The sequence below is a fragment of the Amblyraja radiata genome, chromosome 7 (assembly GCF_010909765.2).
Source record: "Amblyraja radiata isolate CabotCenter1 chromosome 7, sAmbRad1.1.pri, whole genome shotgun sequence".
Taxonomy (NCBI): domain Eukaryota; kingdom Metazoa; phylum Chordata; class Chondrichthyes; order Rajiformes; family Rajidae; genus Amblyraja; species Amblyraja radiata.
The window spans coordinates 46,408,372-46,424,247 of NC_045962.1; the positions used below are offsets into that span (position 1 = coordinate 46,408,372).

General features: G+C 44.4%; 1 protein-coding gene across 3 annotated transcripts in view; it reads left to right on the plus strand.

Annotated features, from left to right (window-relative positions):
* adam23 (ADAM metallopeptidase domain 23) overlaps window positions 1-10,436 on the plus strand; it is a 142,219-nt gene extending 131,783 nt beyond the window's left edge. For all 3 annotated transcript variants that reach the window (XM_033024369.1, XM_033024371.1, XM_033024370.1), the window contains one exon: window positions 9,489-10,436. In XM_033024369.1, the coding sequence (XP_032880260.1) occupies window positions 9,489-9,537 (49 nt within the window). In that variant the 3' untranslated portion in view covers window positions 9,538-10,436. The remainder of the gene's footprint in view (window positions 1-9,488) is intronic.
* Window positions 10,437-15,876: the final 5,440 nt, after the last annotated feature.

Below are 15,876 nucleotides of genomic sequence, written 5' to 3' on the forward strand. Positions count from 1 at the left end.
AATTTGGTTTCATTGATGTTAACACTTGACAGTGCCATGCAGACTGTCAGACATGCAGACAATATTAATGATCTGGATGAGGGAATTGAAGGCAATATCTCCAAGTTTGCGGACTGACACTAAGCTGGGGGGCAGTGTTAGCTGTGAGGAGGATGCTAGGAGACTGCAAGGTGACTTGGATAGGCTAGGTGAGTGGGCAAATGTTTGGCAGATGCAGTATAATGTGGATAAATGTGAGGTTATCCATTTTGGTGGCAAAAACAGGAAAGCAGACTATTATCTAAATGGTGGCCGACTAGGAAAAGGGGAGATGCAGCGAGACCTGGGTGTCATGGTACACCAGTCATTGAAAGTGGGCATGCAGGTGCAGCAGGCAGTGAAGAAAGCGAATGGTATGTTAGCTTTCATAGCAAAAGGATTTGAGTATAGGAGCAGGGAGGTTCTACTGCAGTTGTACAGGGTCTTGGTGAGACCACACCTGGAGTATTGCGTACAGTTTTGGTCTCCAAATCTGAGGAAGGACATTATTGCCATAGAGGGAGTGCAGAGAAGGTTCACCAGACTGATTCCTGGGATGTCAGGACTGTCTTATGAAGAAAGACTGGATAGACTTGGTTTATACTCTCTAGAATTTAGGAGATTGAGAGGGGATCTTATAGAAACTTACAAAATTCTTAAGGGGTTGGACAGGCTAGATGCAGGAAGATTGCTCCCGATGTTGGGGAAGTCCAGGACAAGGGGTCACAGCTTAAGGATAAGGGGGAAATCCTTTAAAACCGAGATGAGAAGAACCTTTTTCACACAGAGAGTGGTGAATCTCTGGAACTCCCTGCCACAGAGGGTAGTCGAGGCCAGTTCATTGGCTATATTTAAGAGGGAGTTAGATGTGGCCCTTGTGGCTAAGGGGATCAGAGGGTATGGAGAGAAGGCAGGTACAGGATACTGAGTTGGATGATCAGCCATGATCATATTGAATGGCGGTGCAGGCTCGAAGGGCCGAATGGCCTACTCCTGCACCTAATTTCTATGTTTCTATGTTTCTAAGCTCCCAATAGCCAATTACTCTGCTTCAGGAGAGGGAAGATTTAACTCTTAATTTTATATCTTCTTTAATTTTCTCCTGTAACTTCCTGAAAAAATGTCTGGCTTTGTCTCCTTGATCTACGGGGCAGCTCTCAAATTTGGACAATACTATCTTCAAGCCTTCCAAGTCTAGACAGACAGGCAGATATTGGCAACTCCTGATTTGTTTTCATGTTTTCAAGGTAGTAGTGTCTTCAACAGAGTAATAATGCTATCTTCAGAGGGTCTGCCAAATGATCCCAACCCCAATCCCAACTTCCCAATTGAACAAATCTGTGCTTTTATTCCATTCATTTGGCTTGAAAATCCCCAAAAGATTTGGAGTCCAAATCTGGGTCTGCCAGTATATGTACACATTTCAAAATATTTAAGTTGGTACTTGATTTACTTTGCTGTGTCACGTAAATGCAAATCTGTAGGTATTGATATGAAGAGATTTGAAGCTTGAAGATCCACTTAAATATATTGTGTCAGTAAGATGATGTTGTGTTTGAGTTTCTATAATGGGGTTATCTGAACTGGTGTTTATTGCACTGCTGACTTCAGCTTAGTTCAGTTTATTGTCATGTGTACCGACGTACAATGAAAAGCTTTTGTTGCATGCTATCCAGTCAGCAGAAAGACTATACATGATTACAATCGAGCCATTTACAGTGCATAGATACATGATAAGGGAATAACGTTTAGTGCAAGGTCCGATTAAGAATAGTCCGGGGGTCACCAGACGTAGATAGCAGTTCAGCACTGCTCTCTGGTTGTGATAGGATGATTAAATGTACTAGTGGCCAGAGGATCTAGGGTGACGGAGGAACTGAAGGAAATGCACATTAGGCAGGAAATGGTGTTGGGTAGACTGATGGGACTGAAGACTGATAAATCCCCAGAGTTTGATGATCTGCATCCCAGGGTACTTAAGGAGGTGGCTCTGGAAATCGTGGAGTCAATTATAAAAGATGAAATAGCGGCACATTTGGATAGCAGTAGCAGGATCAGTCCGAGTCAGCATGGATTTACGAAGGGGAAATCATGCTTGATTAATCAACTGGAATTTTTTGAGGATGTAACTAGGAAAATGGACAAGGGAGAACCAGTGGATATAGTGTACCTGGACATTCAGAAAGCATTTGATAAGGTCCCGCATAGGAGATTAGTGGGCAAAATTAGAGCACATGGTATTGGGGGTAGCTTGCTGACATGGATAGAAAATTGGTTGGCAGACAGGAAACAAAAAGTAAGGATTAATGGGGCCTTTTCAGAATGGCAGGCAGTGACTAGTGGGGTACCGCAAGGCTCGGTGCTGGAACCGCAGCTATTTACAATATACATCAATGATTTAGATGAAGGGATTAAAAGTAACATTAGCAAATTTGCAGATGACACAAAGCTGGGTGGGAGTGTGAACTGTGAGGAGGATGCTATAAGGATGCAGGGTGACTTGGACAGGTTGGGTGAGTGGGCAGATGCATGGCAGATGCAGTTTAATGTGGATGAATGTGATGTTATCCACTTTGGTGGCAAAAACAGGAAGACAGATTATTATCTAAATGGTGTCAAGTTGGGAAAAGGGGAAGTACATCGGGATCTGGGGGTCCTTGTTCATCTGTCACTGAAAGTAAGCATACAGGTACAGCAGGCAGTGAAGAAAGCAAATGGCATGTTGGCCTTCATAACAAGAGGAGTTGAGTGTAGGAGCAAAGAGGTCCTTCTGCAGTTGTACAGGGCCCTAGTGAGACCACACCTGGAGTATTGTATGCAGTTTTGGTCTCCAAATTTGAGGAAGGACATTTTTGCTATTGAGGGAGTGCAGCGTAGGTTCACCAGGTTAATTCCCGGGATGGCGGGACTGTCATATGCTGAGAGAATGGAGCGGCTGGGCTTGTATACTCTGGAATTTAGAAGGTTGAGAGGGGATCTTATTGAACCATATAAGATTATTAAGGATTTGGACACACTAGAGGCAGGAAACATGTTCCCAATGTTGGGGGAACCCAGAACAAGGGGCCACAGTTTAAGAATAAGGGGTAAGCCATTTAGAACTGAGATGAGGAAAAACCTTTTCACACAGAGAGTTGTGAGTCTGTGGAATTCTCTGCCTCAGAAGGTGGTGGAGGTCAGTTCTCTGGATGCTCTCAAGAGAGAGTTAGATAGAGCTCTTAAAGATAGCGGAGTCAGGGGATATGGGCAGAAGGCAGGAACGGGGCACTGATTGTGGATGATCAGCCATTGAATGGCGGTGCCGGCGCCGGCTTGAAGGGCCAAATGGCCTACTCCTGCACCTATTGTCTTCTTCTTCTACTTCTTGCGTATGGTGCGCACAGCCTAAAGTTGTAGGACAACTTGTTCTATTTGATCTTATTTGATTGTGCACACCAGGTTGATTGCATTCGTCGAAACAGGGTGGACCATGTGAAGGTTGCAATCTCCCACCCCACCTATTGTATATTGTCACATCTATGCTGACCACAATGCCTGCCTATACTAATCCCTTGTCTGCAATTAGTTCCATATCCCTCTCTGCCCTGCTCTTTCCAGTACCTGTCCAGGTGTCTCTTAATGTTGTTCCTGTTGCTGCCTTCACTGGCAGCTCATTGCAGACACCAACTACTCGTTGTATCAAAAATTCACCTCTTACATCTGCTTTAAACCTCCTCCTTTCACCTTCAACCTATGCAATCTTATAACTCAAGACCTCCAATCCAGGCAACATCCTTGTGAGTCTTCTCTGCATCCCCTCCACCTTAATTACATATTTTCCGCAGTGCAGTGACACACAACTGCAAACAATATTCCAGGTGTAGCTGAACCAACATTTTGTAAAACTGTAACATGACATCCCAAACCTTGGACTCTTGCCTTTGTCAAAGAAGCCAAGTGTGCCATGTGCCCTCTTCACCACCCTGTCTACTGGTATTGCCATTTTCACAGAACTATGTACTTGTGCCACAAGGTCTTGCTGTTCAACAATGTTCCCCAGGGCCCTATGAATATATTGACCCGCTTTAACTTCCCCACGTTCAGTCCTCCCACTGGGGCTCACCTTCTCTATTCATGGCTTCTGCTGCCACTCTACTCAGTTTGGACCCTCCTTTAAGCTTTTACTTAGCAAGTACCCCACCATTGAAAGGTGGTGTATAAATGCAAGCTGCTTCAGGGCAGCGGACAATGCGTGGAAGCACTGTTAAAGGACAAGCAAGCAATACAAGCCTGATTTTTGCTAATGTACAGAACAGTGTGTGGTCCTGGTTTGCACTTTCACGATCAGTTCTGACATCCTGCCGTGGAACCAGATATATGATTGTGTGTGGTGATTCATTGAGGGACTGCTATATTTTTAGCCTTGATTGTACAGTTTTGAATTGAGACCCTGTCAGTAAACTGAATTGTGTCCTAATCCTTTTTGATCCCTTGACCATTCTGGTTTATCACTTCTGTTAACTGTGTGGAAATGGACTGCTGTTATACATTGGAAGCACTATAGTTGTTATGGTGTACAAAGTCAATCAGTTGATGTGAACAGTTTGAAAATATTATTTTTTTCCTTCAAACAATATGGGAGACTTTTGACCCACCTGGAACAGTATTTGTTTCAGAAAAGCTGTGCCAGGACCCAGAAGAGTGCTGGCATGCTTGAACTCTTCTGAGGACTTGAGGTAGATCATGAAGTCCCAGAAGCTGCTGAGTCAAGGGGTCGATGTGACCTGCATGAAACAAGGAAATGAAGCCCAGTAAATCCAGGCATACACGATCTCATTATCTTCTGTAAACTTCGGTTCATTCCTAAACCCTTGCCTATATCACAACTCCTACCGAGCCCCATCGGCACGCCATCTTGATACTCTGACACCTCCCGGTCTCACAACAGCCTGCAACAGAATGGGTTGCAGCAAATCATTGGTCAGGTGATGTTTGAGCATAGGATTCTTGTCCCTGGAGTGTACAGAACCCATGATGCATCACTCTACTGTGCCTTAAATGTGCATTAGGCAATACCTGTGCTGGCCCATTTCATCTAAATGTAATTCAAATCTATTTATTTATTTATCTATTTATTTATTTATTTATTTATTTGGAGGTCTGGGTTTCACTGGTAAGGGCGGTATTTATAAGCCAGTTTGGTATTCCGACTGCGCATGCACAGGTCATAGGTCGCTCGGGCTAAACACTCGCGGTGGCCATGCTGCTGCTTGGGTGCAGACCTGTGTCTCGTCCCTATCCAGCCGCCACTGGGCCGTCCCAGTGTGTCGCGACCGGGGACATCCGGAGCAGCGGAGGGGGGAGCGCGCCGGCTCCTGCTCAGCTCCGCCTGTCTGTCGCAGCGGCGGCCCAGGCCCGCAGGCGGCGTGGAAAAGAAGCACCAACTCAAGCTTAACCCCACCCTATCGCCGGTGGGGCAGGCAGTGTCGAGCTGGGGCCGGCACCTCCCCTCCTCGCTGGCTACGGGCCTGGGCCGACACTCCCATCCACGGACCTCTGGATAGAAGACCCTCCTTCAGACTTCCTAGACATTAGACTTTTGCGCCGTGGTTGGGATGGATGGGAGCGGGGATTTCCACGGGCGTAAGGAGCAAATGACCTAAAGTTTGCATTGAGTGAACTGAGTGTTCCTAACGTCCTCGTCGTATACGGGCGTTTTGTGAGAGTGGTTGAATCCCAGCTTCAGCTCAACCAACGTCGGTCATATTACCGGGACAGACGGCGGGGAATCAGGAGGCATCGCCGATGCTCCGGAATCCTAGTCGGGCGCCGTCGAGCAGCGGGATTCGAGGAGCAGCGCCCGACCTGGGAGTAGAGGTGTCAGTTCTTCCAGCGGAGAGGCACCAGCTACCGCGGCCCAGTCACCTGTCGGGCGCTGACTCCTCGACCCCGGAATCCAACCACTCTCACAAAACGCCGGTGTACGACGAGGACGGTAAGAACACTCGGTTCACTCAATGCAAACTTTAGGTCATTTGTTCCTTGCGCCCGCGGAAATCTCCAGCGCGGTGGAGACGAGCGGGTTCTGAAGTTGCATTTTCTCGACTCTCCTAGAAGCAACGAGCCATGGCGTGGTTGTCTGTCTAACTGAAACCTCTCTTCCCCCACCTCTCACGTCTCTCCCTGTCTCCCACTCGCATCTACCCGCTCTCCACAGCTACCAGGCACCCCCGTTCGCTTTAAAAAAAAATCTCAAATGACCTTTGAAAAATCCCATGATTCCTTGCATTTTTCGGAATACCGAACTGGTTTATTGCCAATCCCTAATTGACCTTCGAAAAGTGGGATTGAAACTGCAAACTGACAGCATGGAAACAGAACTGTTCAAGCATTAGATCATACCAATCCTGTTTTTACTTTCCCCACATTTCTACCAATTCCTCTCAGATTCTACCCCTCACTGGCAAGTTATAGCTGCCAACTTTCCGACTGACCCACACATAGATGATGTCTGAGAAAACCGGAGCACATGGAGTACATGAAGTACACGTACACATGGAGTACATGGAAACCGGAGCAAACGGCGCACCTGTAGTCACAGGAGGAACCTTCAAAATCCACATAAGACTGTGCCCAAGATCAGGGTTGAACCCGAGTTGCTGATGCTGCGAGGTAGTTGCTCTACCCACTGCCACCATGCTGCCTTTGTGTTGAGTAGGGTAAACCAGGATTTAGACACAATGACAACGAAGGACCAATATTTCCAAAATCCTTTGGGATAGGAGATGATCTTTCCTTCGTCCAGCCTTTCAGTCCACATTAAACTCATAATGCATTGCCATCTTCCTTGTACTCCATTTGTTGAAAAAGAGCTGTCCGATAGAAACCCACTGAGCTTCTTTGTTCCACTTATCTGTGGTCCAAGCTGTTAAAATGGTACAAAGCTGGGAAAAGGTTCAGAGAGCAGGAGGAAGGCTTGGAGGTAGGTGCCACATTCTCGACATCAAGGCCCTGCAAAGGATGACCATATGCTGTTCTTTTGTCTTGAGTATGAGAATTGAGAAGTCATGATGTCTCCCCAATACAGGAAGGATGCGGAAGCTTTGAAAATGGGCACAGAGAAAGTTTACCAGGATGACGTCTATATTAGAGGGTACAAGGAGAGGTTGGACAGACTTGGATTATTTTCACTATAACACTAAAGATTGACGCGAGAACTGATAGAAGTATATAAAATTATGAAAGTCATAGATAGGATGGTGGGCCTTGAACTCATTGCCAGGGGTGGTGATGGAGGCAGATATGATAGTCATGTTTAAGAGGCTTTTGGATAGGCTCATGAATACGCAGGAAATGAGGATATGCAGGCAGATAATAGTTTGTCTTGGCATCATTTTTTGGCACAGAAATTGTGGGCTGAAGAGCGAGTGATGTACCTTTCTATGTTCTAAATGTGAATGTTTACTTGGATGTATAGAAGCTGGCTATATAATTGAGCTATTGGGCATGCTTGCCAATTCTATTGATCCGACCTGCAGCAATAGATCATGGGACTCCCTTGTAAAGGCAATGAAATCAGCCTTCGCTAGCACCAGGGACCTCATACGTGAAGGAAAAATTAACCTCTCTCAGCCTCAACAAGGGTCCTGACCTTAAACGTTGACTGTCCATTTCCCTCCACAGATGCTGCCTGATCTGCTGAGTTCCTCAGTAGTTTGTTTTTTGCTCAAGGTTCCCAGATCCACAGTCTCTCGTGTCTCCATCAATGGATATCATTGCTGACTGGGCGAAATTCTAGAGCTTTCATCACAACCATGTTGTTTCCCTCTTCACCGTCCTTTCTGCTGCTGGTCTGCATCCTCTCATCCTTTACTCTCGCCATATGCAAAGTAAATAGATGCTGCATGGCCTGGTTGGATAATTAACTGGTAATTGGCCTTTTCTCCTTCCTCAGCTGATCACTTTAATAATTAATGCACAACATATATCCTAACAAAATTGAAGAAAATAACAGTAGTGTTTACAAAGTGCTAACAGGTTTCTCCTGAGTTGTTGGTCTAGTATTCTGGCCAACAATGAAAGGCTAACAGCCCTAGTTGTAGCTTGAGAATTGCCTTTCCCGTGGTGAGGTTTGACCACTGGGAGAAGTAGTTGGTGAGTTAAATTGTTTTAATTGTAAAAGCAAAGTTGAATTATATGCTAACTCTCGATTGTCCACAGAGTTCATGATCTCTGGTATCTTCTTTCAGTACTTCTCACTCGTTCAGATCAACAGCGCCTCTAGGTTTTGTTTTGCATGCCTTTTCTAATGGTATTGGGCATGTTTTGGAGAAAAGAGGAAACAGCAATAGGTTGAGATGCCTTAGCATGAGGCCTTGCTTTAATGCCCCACATAAAGCCAGAGTTTGGGGAGGTTGGAGCACATCCCTACCTTCATTGCTTTGTGATGTCTTGCTGTTTAAAAAATATTTGTTTCTTCTCACTCTCTCTCTTCTACCATCTCCTCCTCCTCTTTCCCAGGAGACTGGACAGCCAGTGTCAGTGTTAAATTTCCAAGGGGAGGGAGGTGGGGAAGAAGAAAACCATTGGCAGTTCCAGTAACCCAATGTGTAAGGGTCAAGGCTTGTCCATTTTCTTGGGGGTCCAACGGTGGGTGTGGTGTGTATGTATAACCTTCATTGTGTTTGTGCTGTTAGGTTGTGCTTCTCTACACAGGAATCCTTCAGTCTAAAGTATTCTGAAATGAGAAGTAATTCCCAAGCAATCAATCTTAACCAAATACATCAATTGGCTGTTTCTAAAGTCATTGTCTGTTGACGGTAAAGCACGAAGTGGCTTTATGCTATGATTGAAGTCGCACACATGGAAGGAGGGGAAAAAAAAATCAGGTCTGCATTTGACCCAGTCAGTTGGTCTCCAAGTTGGTGTGCACATGTGGGATCAGTGCATTGGTCTGTGTCTGAGGCACAACTACTTATTGGTGGTGTTGTGGAGAGGCACAGAGAGCAGTCTCTCACCCTCACTCCTGCCATCATTCACAAGGACAAAGGGAAAACCAGAGAGATGTCACACTCTTGGCCCAATGTTTGCAGGCTCCAATCACAGAGATCTGGGCAACAGATGAAGTACCACAGTGCTCACCTCACCCTTATCTGAGCTGAGTTTCATGTTCAGAGAATACAATTGAAAATAAGGAAAAAAAATAAAACCTAATACTGAAATATAGAATAGTCAGATTAGATTTTTGGGGTGTCTTAAATTACTGTCTACCACTAGTTTCTCCCTCCTTTTATCTTCTGCAACTTTCATTGGCTTTAGAGTGAAGGAGTGACTGTACTCGGAGGACAGTGCACAAGAATTGAAGCCTGCTGTGTCCTTACTAATATTGTTTCTCTTCCTCTGCTGCCCCAACCCCTCTCCCCCGTGTCTTCTCTGGTTTCTGCAATCATTCCCACCCCGCCGCCTCCCCACTTCCTGCTGCACTTTGCAAGAAATGTCAAGAAGAGGAGATATGATCCCAGCCAGGGCGGAGGGATATGAAGACAGGCAAAGCATCACCTCCTGGACTCTGCCCCTGTGGATTCTGGGTACAACCGCTTAGCATAAACTGTCATGGCTTGGCGCACAGTAGAAGCACAGGAGCACAGAGCCTGTACACCCAACGTAACGTTGCCTCGTTATGCTCCACATGATGGAGAGAGGGTGGGGGCGAGAGACACAAGCAAACTACAGCCATAGGGCTACACTTTTCCTCCAAACTCTTCCCCCACCTGGCCACCCCTCACCATCAACCTCAGATTTATTGGGGTGAGGGTGTGGTGGGGTGGGCTCCAAGTACATGCTGAGGAAAATTGGACTTGCTTCTCACCTGGACATCCTGCTGTGACGCGAAGGAGCCAGGCGACCACAACTCAATGTCGCCCAAGATCTCACTGCGCATGAGTTTTTTCCCTTTTACTTTGCATCCCCGAGCAGGCACTTCTCTTCCATGCGCATCGTGTTCTCTTTCCAAAGGTGTACTTGCATGGAAATAAAATAAAAACACAAAAAAAAAAAAATCAGATCGAAGTAAAGAGCATTGCAGCACCTATCGATGGATGTCTCACAGCACTTTTTTTACTTCCATGGAAGTTAAAATGGTCAATATCTGCACCCAATCTCAGGTCCACTTCTCAGCTGTTTAAGAAGATTTATTTTCTCTCTGGTTTACAAGCGGAGCAGCAACAGAACACTCTGTGAAAACGCAGGTTGTAAGGATTCCTTCTCACCGCAGTATATTTGTGTTAATGTATCGCAGGTGTTTTATGATGATTGGTCATTATTTCAGTTGAATGTTAACTCCCTTACCTCATGCTCAATAGCCACAACTTTATATGGGTTTCATTGCATCTTTTCCACAACCATGCAGCATATAAGTAATCTGATCGAGTCAGCTTGGAACAGGGATGTATCGATGCTCAGTTGTGAATACCCATTGATACAGGTTGCAAGACCATTTCAGGTTTGTTCTCATGCTTCTGGAAACAAAAATTGCAACAAAACAAAATCTCCTTTAATGGATGGAAAAATTAACATATTATGTGCAGTACTAGTTAGGAATATGTAAGAAAAATTTTGATGTATCCATCCTATATTCTGCACTGCGTTCCAAGAAGTAACAAGCCTAATTGGTCAATGATGTTCACACTTGTGTTGGACTGCGCTACCCAATGGTGCTCTGTTCATTCCACATCTCTGACGGACAGCTTTATCAAACCTACAGAGGTCCCATTTCCCAGTGCTGCTGACCTGTTTCAGTACAGCCATTAACCAACATTCTTCTGAAAGGGAGATATGGTTGTGATAATTCAGAGTCTTTACAGATGTCATGACTATTTCTATTTAGAATGTAAATTGTGGTTTAAAAACTGTCGAACATCTTATATATGCACATATATATTAAAATAATTCTGTGTATGGACATTTGTGGCAAAGCCACCTTTGACATGGAGTAAACCATTCTATGGAATTGCTATAACCTGTGTATTTGGAGCCCTGTCAGGGTGTTCCTGGATATCGAACCAGCAACATCAAGAAGTGATTATATCTTAACAAGTCAGATTAAGTTGTCTCTAGAGGAGGTACTTGGGATGGGATGATCTCCCCACACATTTGCTGCCATCGCCCTGCAAGATGCTGGAAGTCGTGGGATTAGATAATGCTGTTGAAAAGACCTGGTCAATCCTTCAGCAAGAGAGTGGAGCTGACGTGTACGAATGATGCAAAATGCACTGTTATATGGTCTTAAAGCCAAAATAGCAATAGAAGACTTTGCATGAGAGAAGTGGAGTAGGGTTGTGATTGTATTGGGGATAATAGCAGTAGTGTCCAGTCCCTTGGCAAACATTAATCAGGCCAACTTGTTACTAATGGCATGACAAACCCAAAGATTGACAATCCCCAAACCAGGTCTCAAAAAAATCAGGGGGAGGAAAAATTAAAAACAAATTTTCCTACAGGAAACAACTTCTACATCCAACACAGTGTAAACGTACACCTACATGATGCTTCATCGTGTTTGCAACCACTTGGAAGGGTGGTTACTCCAGATGTGCCCGCTCTGTCCAGTGTTATTGGGGGTTTTGTGTCCTCAACTCCAACCAGCACACTGCCCCAACCCCCACTGCTCCTCTGGCACTTTTCTGACATTGGCCTTCAGTTGCCTGTTTGGGTGATTTTCTTCCCTGTCAATCAAACTGCCTCTGCCATCAACATTTTTTTAATAACTGATAAATGGAAGTGTTATTTTTTAAAGTCTGCAACTTTTATTTTCCTACTGGGTTGCACCTGGCACTGCACCAGAGTTTAAACTTCATTTCTGAGAAACTCTGGGGCATTTCTGGAGGGTTGGGCAGTCCGATGTCCCTCTCTGTGGCTTGGTAACCTCAAGAAAATTGGTTCACTCAGCATGCAACCTACTGAGGTCAGAGTAGTCTCGATAGTATCTCCACCATGCCATCTGAATGGACACCTGCCTTGCCCATCATATCCCCTATATAGCTGCTGCTTCGATAATGTATATAAACATTAGTCATTCTAGAGAAGACAAAAACCTTGGCTATTACTGGGATGCTGCATGCAGTAACATAATGAAGCTTGCATCATCTTCGTTGAGAAATACAAGAATAATCTCAGCAGGACTATGCTGACAGGTGCATGGGGGAAAGAAAGCAAAGATTAACAAATACATCTTTTTTATTTACTATGCAAAAATGTGTATTGCACACACCTATCCACAACAAAAACACGGTATGAACTGAAAAATACTTGAAAATCATGAAATAATTTTTTTTTATATACTCAATTCACTTCTGTTCGTAGAAGTTGTACTTAATAATGATATGCCGTGAATGGAATGTCTTATTCAATCTTTAGTAATATGACAGCACTGGGTTTATTTTCATTAAAGATCACCACACTAAAAGAGAAAATGTTATGGCTAATTTATGTTCAGTGTTAATATTCTCTGTGTGACAGGACCATCACAATATGGCAATGGAAGAGATTGTCAGTGAATGCAAAGCTAAGCCAGTGCCCAGGGAGAAGGCGGAGGGTTACATTTACTGGCCGATTTCTACACACCTGCTACAAGATATGCAATAAATCTTCATCTGTGTTTCATCTTTGAGTACAAGAAGATGACATGCTTGCACCACATCTCATTTCATGTCTTAAAATAATATAATGATGGGCAAGAATTTCTGTGGCACAACATGATTTTTATTTGCTAGATAGATGGATAGATAGAAAATAGGTGCTGGAGGAGGCCATTCGGCCCTTCGAGCCAGCACCGCCATTCATTGTGATCATGGCTGATTGTCCCCTATCAATAACCCGTGCCTGCCTTCTCCCCATATCCCTTGACTCCACTAGCCCCGAGAGTATCTAACTCTCTCTTAAATCCACCCAGTGATTTGGCCTCCACTGCACTCTGTGGCAGGGAATTCCATAAATTCACAACTCTCCGGGTGAAAACGTTTTTTTCTCACCTCAGTCTTAAATGACCTCCCCTTTATTCTAAGACTGTGGCCCCTGCTTCTGGACTCGCCCCACATTGGGAACATTTTTCCTGCATCTAGCTTGTCCAGTCCTTTTATAATTTTATATGTTTCTATAAGATATCCCCTCATCCTTCTAAACTCCAGTGAATACAAGCCTAGTCTTTTCAATCGTTCCTCTTATGACAGTCCCACCATTCCAGGGATCAATCTCGTGAACCTACGCTGCACTGCCTCAATCACAAGGATGTCCTTCCTCAAATTAGGAGACCAAAACTGTACACAATACTCCAGATGTGGTCTCACCAGAGCCCTATACAACTGCAACAGAACGTCTTTACTCCTGTACTGAAATCCTCTTGTTATGAAGGCCAACATTCCATTAGCTTTCTTCACTGCCTGCTGTACCTGTAAGCCAACTTTCAGTGACCGGTGTTAAAGGATGCCCAGGTCTCGCTGCACCTCCCCCTTACCTAACCTAACCCCATTGAGATAATAATCTGCCCCCTTGTTTTTGCCACCAAAGTGGATAACCTCACATTTATCTATGTTATACTGCATCTGCCACGCATCTGCCCACTCACTCAACCTGTCCAGGTCACAATGCAACCTCCTAACATCCTCTTCACAGTTCACACTGCCACCCAGCTTTGTGTCATCCGCAAACTTGCTAGTGTTGCTCCTAATTCCCTCTTCCAAATCATTAATATATATGGTAAACAGTTGCGGCCCCAACACCGAGCCTTGCGGCACTCCACTCGCCACTGCCTGCCATTCTGAAAAGGACCCGTTCACTCCTACTCTTTGCTTCCGGTCTAGATACACTACATCCACTGGCACCCCTTCATCCATTTTACTTGTCACATCCTCAAAAAATTCCAGAAGATTAGTCAAGCATGATTTCCCTTTCATAAATCCATGTTGACTTGGACTAATCCTTTTACTGCTATCCAAATGCCCCATTATTACCTCTTTAATAATTGACTCCAGCATCTTTCCCACCACCGAAGTCAGGCTAACTGGTCTGTAATTCCCCATTTTCTCTCTCGCTCCTTTCTTGAAAAGTGGGATAACATTAGCTATCCTCCAATCCACAGAACTGATCCTGAATGTATAGAACATTGGAAAATGATCACCAATGCGTCCACTATTTCTAGAGCCACCTCCCTGAGGACCGTGGGATGCAGACCATCAGGCCCAGGGGATTTATCATCCTTCAGTCCCATTAGCCTATCCAATACTATTTCTCGCCTAATGAAAATGTCTTTCAGTTCCTCTACCCCCTTAGATCCTCTGACCTCCAGTAACTGGGAGATTGTTTGTGTCTTCCTTAGTGAAGACAGATCCGAAGTACCTATTCAACTCTTCTGCCATTTCCTTGTTGCCCATAATAATTTCACCCGTGTCTGCCTTCAAGGGACCCACATTTGACCTTGCTACTCTTTTTCACTTAACATATCTAAAGAAGCTTTTACTGTCCTTCTTTATATTCCTGGCCAGCTTCCCTTCATACTTCATATTTTCAGCCCGTATTGCCCGTTTTGTTTCCTACTGTTGTCCTATGAAAGTTTCCCAATCCTCTGGCTTCCGGCTACTCTTTGCTGTGTTATACATCTTTTCTTTTAGTTTTATTCTATCCCTAACTTCTCTTGTCAGCCACGGTTGCCTCCTACTCCCCTTAGAATCTTTCTTCCTTTTTGGAATGAAATGATCCTGCGTCTTCCGGATTATGCCCAGAAATTCCTGCCATTGCTGTTCCACCGTCATTCCTGCTAGGATCCCTTTCCAGTCTACTTTGGACAGCTCCCCTCTCATGCCTTCATAGTCCCCTTTGTTCAACTGCATCATTGCCACTTCCGATTTAACGTTCTCCTTCTCAAATTGAAAATTAAAACTAATCATATTATGATCACTACCTCCAAGCAACTCCTTTACCTCAAGTTCTCTTATCATATCTGGTTCATTGGACAACACTAAATCCAGAATTGCCTTTTCTCTGGTCGGCTCCATTACAAGCTGCTCTACGAATCCATCTCGGAGGCATTCTACACTCTCTTTCTTGGGGTCCTGAACCAACCTGATTTTCCCAGTCTACCTGCATATTGAAATCTCCCATCACCACAGGAGACTGGTGCCTCTGTAGCAAATTACAGCAAAACTCCAAGAATCCAGCATTCAATCGTTGGGCAATTGTTTCAGCATCTGACTCATTTATTAGTCAAGGGAGCATGTCCGGGGTCCAGAGTGTGAATGAAATGTGTGGTTGGACCAGAGTGCCTGAATATTTCCCACTCCCTTTGAACTCAGGGTTCACTGAAAAAAAATTCTTGGTACTGTGTAATGAAAAAAATATATATAGTACGTTCACTTGGGTATCAATTGGAGGAACATCCAATAATTCAAAAGATCTGCTTATCCAAATCCACCAAAGTCGAGTCAAGTATATTTAATTGTCGTATTTACTGAAAACAGAAGAATGAAATTCTTATTTGCAGTAGCATAGCAGGTCTGTAATTACTCATAGATAACACAATTACAAAAGAAAAGTTATTAAATGTTTAAAAACAATATTAGTGCAAAATAAAAGCCCAGCATCCCTAGTGCAACCAAGACAGTTCATAGTTGGTGTTTGTAGTATTCAAGAGCCTTATTGGGAAGTAGCTGTTCCTGAACCTGGAGATCACAGTTTCAGAATTATATATCTACTTCCTCTTTGATGCTGCTAGCTGCCTTCTTGAGGCAGCACCTCCTATGGCTCTCTTTGATGGTGGGGAGGTAATGGACAGTGACCACCGCTTTTTTCTAATTGACTACGTTCCTGGGTATTTGAGTCGCTGAACCA